The sequence below is a fragment of the Echinops telfairi genome, unplaced genomic scaffold, assembly GCF_000313985.2.
Source record: "Echinops telfairi isolate 266 unplaced genomic scaffold, ASM31398v2 ScPeMD7_2;HRSCAF=8, whole genome shotgun sequence".
Lineage (NCBI taxonomy): Eukaryota > Metazoa > Chordata > Mammalia > Afrosoricida > Tenrecidae > Echinops > Echinops telfairi.
Genome location: NW_022103898.1, coordinates 77,745,874 through 77,755,661, shown reverse-complemented (window position 1 = coordinate 77,755,661; position 9,788 = coordinate 77,745,874). Strand labels below are relative to the sequence as shown.

The following is a 9,788-nucleotide window of genomic DNA, read 5'->3' as shown; positions in this document are numbered from 1 at the left end:
CGGCTGCCCGGTGTGCGTGTGGCGGCAGCACAGCCGCGAGCTGCGCCTGGAGAGCATCAAGTCGCAGATCCTGAGCAAACTGCGGCTCAAGGAGGCGCCCAACATCAGCCGCGAGGTGGTGAAGCAGCTGCTGCCCAAGGCGCCGCCGCTGCAGCAGATCCTGGACCTGCACGACTTCCAGGGCGACGCGCTGCAGCCCGAGGACTTCCTGGAGGAGGACGAGTACCACGCCACCACCGAGACCGTCATTAGCATGGCCCAAGAGAGTAAGCGGGTGCGGGGTGCGAGCGGCGGGTGCTGGCGCCGGCCCCGGGGAAGGCGAGCGCCTCCCGCGCGGTAGCGGAGCGCTCCTGGTCGCCGGGACCGACCGGAGCCTTTTCCGCGAAAACTTGACGGGCTGGGGGCGGGAGCTGCGCCCCAGAAGTTTTTCGAGCGGTGGAAAGGGGGCTGCGGAGTTGTGTGCACACTGGTTCCCGGAGGTGGGGGGCGCGGCAATGCGGGTGGGTTTTGAGTTGCTGACTCTCGCCCCCTAAAGTGCGCCAAAAGACCCTGCTGGAGGGAGTCGGCGAAAGCAGGGGCCCGCAGTGGAGGGGACGCACCGGTGACTTTGTTCCGAAGGGAGGTGGCAGGGAGGCTGGAGAAGGGAATCGGGAGGTTCCGGGACGCCCGCAGTCCCGGGTCAGGCTGCAGTGCTCTCTGCCGGGGTACGGCGGCCTTGGCACCAACTTCCCCCCTCCACCCGAAGCTCCGCAGCGCGCCCACCGGGCTGCGGAAACCCGAGGGCCCCTCTCCCTCTACCAAGAATAGGGTGCCAGAGCCCTGATCGCCACCAGCAGCGCGACTAGCAGCCTCTGCACACCGAATCCCACCTCAAAACCCAGTTTCCCCAAAGGGCCGGGAAAGCTGTGCCTCCTAGGTGCTGAGCTGGAGCTCGGGGACCGAACTCCATTGCACTGGGAGCTAAGCACCCTCTGGCTGCTCAGACTATCGGGATTCCGCCTCATTCACCTGCCCCTCCCACAACCGGACTTGAGGGAGAAGACCTGGGGAGAAACAGGAGAAAAAAACACACACACCAGGTTGGGGTTGGGGGAGGAAACCCCGGCATCCAGTCCCTGGCCAAATGGAAGATGAACATGTTAATAGACTTGAGCTGCTTTGAAATTTTATGGCCTGGAAAATCCAGGCCAATACTCCATCACGACCACCTCCCCTCCCGACCCCCAGCTTTCCCGAGGGTCAGCTGACTCCCTCGTCCCCTCCCCCACTGAGGTGGGGGGGGGGGCAACTGCAAGGTCCCAGGCCCCCTCTTCTTTCTTCCTTAGTGGTTCAGCACAGCCTGCTGCGAGTCCACACACACACACACACACACACACACACACACACGTTGGTTTTATGGCTCTAAAGAGAAGTAGGGGGGGGGATGGACTTTATTGGCAAATGGGTCATAAAAAGCTGGGGGCTGAGGGGAATCTTATTGGCCCACCCTCCATGGGAGAGGCACTGGATCCCAGGTGTGCATCTGGGAGTGTGAGCGCTTCTACAAGCTAACAGTCTTATTTCTGCTGACCACAATTGCACGGGGCTATCGGGAAAACTCAGACGGCTAGTAGACTAACTGGGGTTTCCAGGGAAGGCGTGGGGCTCCCTTCTTGGGTTCCTGGGTCTCCCTTCTGCTTCAGATGCTTCTGTGTACGGAAGCAAGGGTCAGTCAGAGAGCAAGCTAGGGCAGGACGGGTGGTGGCAGTTATTCTAGGAAACAAGAGTTGTCGAGGAATTCGGAAGAGTTTTCTGGACACAGATGACGGCTGGAGAAGGACCAGACATTCTGGGGTGTGTGTGTGTGTGTGTTTCCCAGATGGGTAAATGGGTAATGGGACTGGGGACCCCCATCTTGTCCCTCTCTCCCAAGCATCCCCTGAAGCTAAGGGCTTGAGCGCAGTTAGTTCTGCCAACAGGAATGCAGGAAGTAAACGGATCCTGCAGGCATGGATTGGGCAGTGCCGGGATGTGGTGGTGGTGGTGGGGCATCAGCAGAAAGCGTCCTACCCCAACTGCCACTTCGCGATGTGGGTTACTAAGGAACTGGGTCTCTAGCCAGGTATTGTACGTCCCCTTTAAGAGTCGGTCGGATCTCTTCAGAGAGGGAGGGGGAGCGGAGCGGAGGGGAGGGAGAGAGGGGAAAAGGAAAAAGAGACTTTTATAGTCTAATCCCCAGGGACCCGCTTTAATAAGAGACTTGTGCTCTGCTAATCGGGGGAGGTGTTCTTCAGCAGAGATGGCCTCCATTCCCCTCCTCCTCCCTCCCCTCCCCCAGTCCTCAACCCTGGACCCCTGCCCCCACCCCTCCTAGGCTGCGTGCCTGCCCTAGTTCTCTCCACCCTCCCGAGCTCTCCCAACCCAGCCTTCATCCTGGGAAACCAGCCCCCTGCCCTCCTGAGAACCAAGCCCAGCCTCTTAGTATCTCCCTGACCCCCCCATGCCTAGAGGCCCCTACCCTCTCAGCCCCTAGGCCCTCCAGACTGGCTTGGGAGAGTGTTTGTTGGGGAGGGGTGGTGGTGGTCATAATAAGGAGGGGGTTGGGCTTTGGCTGAAAATAGTGTAATGACCTCTCTCCTGACCAGCACTGCCTACTAACCCTGACCTGCTGCCTGCCTCCACCAGGATCTATCCAACACAGATGTGGCCCCTTCCCCTCCCCACGGGGGCTGGGCCTCTGTGTGTATTGGGGACTCTCTCAAGCCCCAGTTGCCTCTGTGGCTCTACCTGCTTCTCCTTTGTTCCTCTCTCTGTATCCTTTCTGGCCTTTCTTTGGTTTACCCACCAGGCTTCCGCACCTCCCTCTTTAGCTTTCTAACCCCCCCCCCCACCTCCTTTGGCATCACCCTCTCTCCCAGTGCTCACCAACCACTTCTGCTTCCCCACCTTCCTGTTTCTCTTGCTGCTGTAACCTGCCTCCATCCCTCACAGCCTTTCCTCCTCCTGCCTCATCTCCCTCATCATCTCCAGCCTCCCCCCCACACCCCCTTTCTGTTTCCCTAGGTCCTGCTGGTCCCCTTGTAGCCATGGCTCCCCAGATCTATGGGAGCAGTGTGTGGGAAATTCCCCAGGGTGAGAATTGGGGTCTAAAGGAACCAAAGACTTAGAGGGACAGGGCCCTGATGCCCAGTCCCTAGCTTGGGTGGGGGATATGTTGAGAGCTTGTAAAAGAAGTGATGCCTTTCTTTGGAGAGTAGAGAAGGGGAAATCATAAACCAGTGTTCATTGAGAAGTTACTACTACGTTCAAATTCTTTATTTCATGTCCCCCACTCCTACGATCATTATCTGTGAGCCAGGTGGTGAATAAGGTCAGGTACTTGTTGATGACAAATCAGAGTAAACCACTTCGGTTGTAGCCAAAGCACAGTTAGAAGAACTTTCGGACATGTGGCGTGTACAACCTAAGACTGTGTGTGTGTGTGTGTGTGTGTTGGGGATTCTATTGGGCCAGTATTTACTGAGTGTTGCCAGGGGCTGTGGTGGTACAGTGGTTAAAGCACGCAGCTGCTAACTGAAATATCAGCAGGTTTGAACCCACCAGCCTCTCCACAGGAGAGCAAGGTGGCAGTCTTTTTCCTGAAATGTTTACATCTTTGGAAACGCTATGGGATGGTTCTGTCCTGTCGGCAGTGGGTTGGGGAGCTCTGGCTTGTCTGCCCGATAAAGACTTTCAGTCTCAAAACCGTCTGTGGAGCAGCTCTACCCTGTCCTGTAAGGTCGCTGTGAGTTGGAATCAACTTGACAGCAGTGGGCTCAAGTTTGGATGGGAGGCAGCAAGGCCAATGGTGAACACAATAGATGCCGTGTTAAAGGACACAGCCCTCAGAGAGTGGTACCCAATGGCAACCAAGTGAGGCGTGTGCCGTTCGGATGGTGGCTTGTTAGCCTCACTTTACCAGCTGCCCTGATCTCTGAATCTCCATCGTCCAAATCCTATCCCACTGTGTTATCACTGTAACTCCAGCCAGCCGTAGGGTAACTGGAAGGATTACCAGAGCCCTCAGGCTTCAAAGGAGGACCCCCAGGAAAAGGAAGCTGCAGCGTGATGTGGGCCCATCATGCCCTGAATATATGGAGGTCATTAAGCATGGTGCTCTCCATCCCACTAGGAAGGCCCACCCGGAGTGGTGAGGCTCCGGAGGAGCTTGCCGATGGGTGGCAACAGATGCTGAATACGCTCCAAGATGGGATGCACAAAAGCCTGGACTTTATGATCATTCCGAGACAGCCATGGAAGCTCATTCCTTAACCTGTTCTCTCAGCCTGTTTAGATGTCTAGAGTAAGAATATTCTTGTCCAAAAGAGACATGGTGTAGGGCCTCTCCAACCAATTTAAGAAATTTGAGGGGCACTGGGTAGAATTGGAAGCAGAGGCAGGTAGCCAGATCCACCAGTTAGTCCCTAGGAGAATCAATTAACGGTCCAGAATAAGGGGAGAAGGTGGGACGTTGAACATTTGTAACGCTTTGCTAGAACCAAAGGAAACCCTGGACTGGTTCTAGTGGGTCTGGTATGTTGAATGGTATTTCTGATGATCTGGGGCAAATAGGAGGAGGTAACACGGAGGCAGATTTTTCCTTCCTCAAAAGCTGAGGTGAAGTAACGGTGGTGGTGAGGAAGCAACTGAGGGACTTTGTTGTCAGGGGAGAGGGAGTGTGGAGTTCGCCACACAGGTACAGGAAGTGCTGGGTGTTATTGCTGGTGGAAGGAGGCAATATGCCTAAATGGGATTGCTGGCTTACTTCATGGGATAAATGTAGCTCATGCCCCCTTTCCAAGCCCCGGGTTACCACCTCTAAGATCACCTGTCATCGGGATCTGTGCCAGACTCTTGGCCCACCAGACCAAACAGCAGAGACCAGGCCAGGTTGCCTGAGGGTAGCAGGCATAAGAAGAGGTCTGACCGGCTTCTGTGAAGAACATCAAGGCTCAGAAACACATGACAGAAAAATCGGAAGCAGGGGACAATGCAGGTGGAAGTTACCTTTGCAGGTTATGTGGTTGAGGGGAACCTACCCATTAGGGAAAATGGATTAAGGAATGGGACAAATCAGTGAGGAAGGCCTGGGAGAGGCATCCTACGGAGAAAGATAGGAGGCATTGAGTTGGGCAGCAAAAACATGGTAGTCAGTAACCACTCAACACCAATGGCCTGCGAGTCAATACTGAGTGGAAGCCACTTTCTAAGTCAGGGTAGAACTGTTCCTGTGAGTTTCCCAGACAGCAACTGCTTCTGGGAGTAGGGACCCTCCTCTCTCTACCCTGGAGCAGCTGCTGATGCTGAACTGCTGATCTTGCAGTTAGCGGGCCAATGTGTAACCCACACGCCAGCCATAAGACCCAACCACACTCAATGCCATCCAGAAGCCTCCTCTTTCTCCGTGGGAGCGCCTGGTAGGTTCAAACAGCCCAACACAGCCAGCTATACCGCCAGGGCTCAGGAACTGGCTAAATCAGGAGTAATTGGAAACTCACACTGAGGAGTCCAATGGCCAGTGCCCCTGCCCTTGCTGCCCAGGACTGCTATCCCCTCTTCAAACCCCCCTTGCTGACCTGTGCCCCCTTCTCTCCCATCAGCGGACCCCGCCGTGCAGACAGACGGCAGTCCTCTCTGCTGCCATTTCCACTTCAGCCCCAAGGTGATGTTCACAAAAGTACTGAAGGCCCAGTTGTGGGTGTACCTAAGGCCTGTGCCCCGCCCCGCCACCGTCTACCTGCAGATCTTGCGACTGAAACCTCTGACTGGGGAAGGGACCGCGGGGGGCGGCGGGGGAGGCCGGCGGCACATCCGGATCCGCTCACTCAAGATCGAGCTGCACTCTCGCTCAGGCCACTGGCAGAGCATCGACTTCAAGCAGGTGCTACACAGCTGGTTCCGCCAGCCCCAGAGCAACTGGGGCATCGAGATCAACGCCTTCGATCCCAGTGGAACAGACCTGGCTGTCACCTCCCTGGGGCCAGGCGCTGAGGGGCTGGTGAGCTGAGGGGCTGGTTGGTAAACCTGGTCCCCAGGAGGTGGGATGTTGGAGGGAGACCAGGAACGTGTATGGGACTAGGGACCAGCATTATTTCTCTCTGGCCAGGAGCTGATTCTGGAAGAGGGGATGGGGAGGGGGCGGTAACAGCTATCACTTTTCAGGGATCTATGCCAGGCAACAGCTGAAAGCTGGATTCGGGGTGAGGGTGTGTTAATGGGAGATCCGTGGGAACACTACAGTTGGCTGTGGATGAGGCCCCGGGCCTAGGGGCCGATGCGAGTCAGGTTGCCAGTGGAGGAAGAATTAGGCAGAGGGAGTTGGAGAGATGACTGGCTGGCAAGACAGTGAACCCGGGTGAGATCAGTGGAAAAGCTGGGGAGGGGTCTGCCCGTGCAGGTGGCCCTGGAGAGGCAGGCGAGATAGGAGCAGGGAGCAGGAGCGGTTTGGGGGGGCTATGTCACAACTCTTTCTCCTCTTCGCCTCCCCCAGCATCCTTTCATGGAGCTGCGCGTGCTGGAGAACACAAAACGGTCCCGGCGGAACCTGGGCCTGGACTGCGATGAGCACTCCAGCGAGTCCCGCTGCTGTCGCTATCCCCTCACAGTGGACTTCGAGGCTTTCGGCTGGGACTGGATCATTGCACCCAAGCGCTACAAAGCCAACTACTGCTCGGGCCAGTGCGAGTACATGTTCATGCAAAAGTACCCCCACACTCACTTGGTGCAACAGGCCAATCCACGAGGGTCTGCGGGGCCCTGCTGTACTCCCACCAAGATGTCTCCGATCAACATGCTCTACTTCAATGACAAGCAGCAGATTATCTACGGCAAGATCCCTGGCATGGTGGTGGATCGCTGTGGCTGCTCATAAGGTGGGGGACAGAGGATGTTCCCCCACAGACCCCGCCCCTAGACCCCTAATCCTGACCCCCAAGCCCTCAGGCCCTAAAGCTCCCTCCACCTCTTCCCATGAACATCACACCTTGTTCCCTGCCCAAGCAGTGTGCAATAGGACCAAGGGAGGCAGGTGATGGGTGAGGAGCTTGGAGGAAGGGGAAGCGGGGGCCTGGTCAAGATAGGGGGTGTTTGCGGTTTGCAAGTAAGGTTTGGCAAGAAGACAGAGAGACATAGAGGCAGAGGGACAGTGACGGAGAGACAGAGAGCAGCAGTGAGAAGGCAAACGGATAGACAGAGACCGAGATGGACTTAAAATGAGAAAGCCCCCCACCAAGCCTCCTTTCTTCCACTGGCAAGGTGAGGGACTTGGTCTAGTTTGGGGAGATCCCCTGACTACATTCTCAGTAGGAGAGAAAATAAACAATCCACTCTTAGCTTCTTCCCTCTCTCCCTCCAACAGTGGTCAGGGCAAGAGAAGTGAGGGTGGGCGCAGACGTGAGGATCTGGAGATTTTATTTATTTATTTATTGTGACTTTTTTTCCCCTTTTCTTTTTTGGGTATTTGGCTTTACTGAAATAAGAGGGCACGTGCCCACTTGTGCCCTGTTTGTCCCTTATTCCCCACAACCTGCTCTCTTCTAATACCCACCCACTTAAGCACTTGTATAAAGCCTCCAGGGTTGGGAATGGGAGCAGAGGGCAAGAGGGCTGACACATGGACATTTCTAACCCATAATCACCCTACCCGATCTTCCTGAGCCAAAGGGGTTGAACTGAAGCCAGCAGTCTTGGAAACAGTAAAATGTTATGGGTTAGGAGCGCAGGGGGGGCGCCCACACTATATAGGATCAATATAACCAGAGTCACTAAACTAACCCTCAGGTTCGCCCTCAAAACTAAGTTACTTAGCCAGAGGGTACAGCCTAGTTATGCCCAAATCCTGCCCCCGCGCCCCAGCCAAGAGAGACCAAAGAGCCTGTGGAATGACCCTACTCCCAGCTTCTATCTTCAGGTCAATAAGAAGGAAAGAGAGTGTAGAGATGCCAGAGTTCCCCGGGTCTCGGAAGGGTTAGGAAGTGTCAAGGAATTAGTGTGAAGGCTGAAAGTTATAGGGCATTTGACTCCAAATCACTGCTCTGGGCTAGGGAAGAGAGCCGACGGACCAAGGGGGAGGGGGAGGGATTACTGGAGAGGGGGGGTGGCATTTAGTCCAACCCCAAAGCTCAGGGTGGAAGGAGAACAAGGAACCAGAATGTCTATAATTAATTTTATCTTTTATTTTTGGAATCTAGCAGTACCTGACAGCAGGGCAGGGACCATTAGAACAGAGGGTGGAAAGGATGGGGACCTCCTGGCTCGGAGGGCTAGGAAGCAGGCAGAGACTGGGTGCCGTTCTAAGTTATTAGCTGGGTCTATTCATTTCTCCCACAATAATCTCCTGACCCATTCTCCCTGGACTCACTGTGCCTCAGTTTCTTCCCCTCGATGGAATGAGAAATAGCAGCACCCACCACAGCAAAGAGATGAATTCTGAGCACTTACCACGGGCACTTTATGGACATAAAATACCTCTCGCTGTGGGACAGATAACCAGGGCACCTGAGTAGTGGTGAAGAGATATGAGGCTTAGAAGAGTCACAGGCTTCCTAGTACCAATTCTCCACTGCCTCCCAGCTGGACAGTGCCTGAAGCCAAGGAGTTGAGCAAGGTCTCCTGATCCACACCCTATCCTTACCTCAGCACCAGATTTCTCAGCTCTTTGCAAGAGGCTAGAGGATGTCAGGAAAGGAGGGGGAAAGACCTTTCAGCAAAATTGTTACTCACTCTAAGTAAAACCAGCCGTTGTGGGTCTGAGACAAACCATGCTGAACTGAAGTAAAGCCCGAGTCACAGAGCTCACCTGGAAGGCTTGGTCTTCTGTCTGGCCAACAGGTGGAAGGGAAAAGGTATGTGGCTACCCTTGGGACAGTGATGTTGAGTTTTAGCATCGTATGTATTTCCATTCCCTTAGTGGAATAAGGTGTTGAGGGAAGAGGAAAGGGCAGGGGCCGTTAAGCTTTTCAGCTTGCCTCCTCACAGTCAGCAGTGATGCGAAACCCCAGCCTCTCCTCTGGCTGTTCTTCACCCGTTTCTGCCCCCCCCGTTTGGAGGACAAGACACACCATTCCCATTTCCTCGGTGGGAGGAGAGGAACACTGAACTCAAGAACGTGATGCCTCCACACGGTCATGTGCCCATGTCTCTTGATCTTGGCACCGGGTGGGGGGCTGGGCAATAGTCATCAGGTGATCTCTCTCTACAGAGTCTAGAACTAGGGCGATTAAATGTAGGGGACACTTAGACTATGTCCCTTCAGTGCCACCAAATAAAAGACCTTTGGGGGAGGGTCTTTCTCTTGTGAACCTATTGAGTTGAAGTCAGCCCCGTTCCTTTATATCCCCAAAGAGGCATGGGGCACAGCCGTGACCCAGCGGGAACTAGCACCCCCTCCCACTTTATGATGTGTGTGGACTTGGGCAGTGCCCCTCCGAACATACCATCATTAGTGTAATTATTATTTGTGTACTTGTCACACTGTGTGTGTGACTGCCTTTGTTTGTTAAGGGTGTCTGAGGAGTCTGGGGCTGACAGGGGCGCTGGAATGCCGGGAAATGACTTCTTCACTGAGATGGGGGCTTCCTGGAGGGAGCCATTGCAAACGGGCCATCGGGCGGTTTTCAAGTTATGTGACAGAGGGCAAAGATGGCCACAGGGTGCTCTGTGTTTGGGGATGGTCACATGACACAATCCAGCACTTGAACCTGAAAAAAATGAAAAATAAAAGCAGTCAAAGAGTTTAGAATCCAGTGCCAAGGGCGTCTTCCTTGCCAAGG

The 9,788-nt window shown here is 54.9% G+C and overlaps 1 protein-coding gene across 1 annotated transcript; it reads left to right on the top strand.

Annotated features, from left to right (window-relative positions):
• Positions 1-4: 4 nt before the first annotated feature.
• Positions 5-9,757, top strand: GDF11 (growth differentiation factor 11; the record flags this gene model as incomplete). The annotated part of the gene is made up of 3 exons (XM_004700574.4): positions 5-266; positions 5,619-6,016; positions 6,509-9,757. Coding segments are annotated over 3 exons (1,041 nt in total), but the record flags the coding sequence as incomplete, so codon positions are not given.
• Positions 9,758-9,788: the final 31 nt, after the last annotated feature.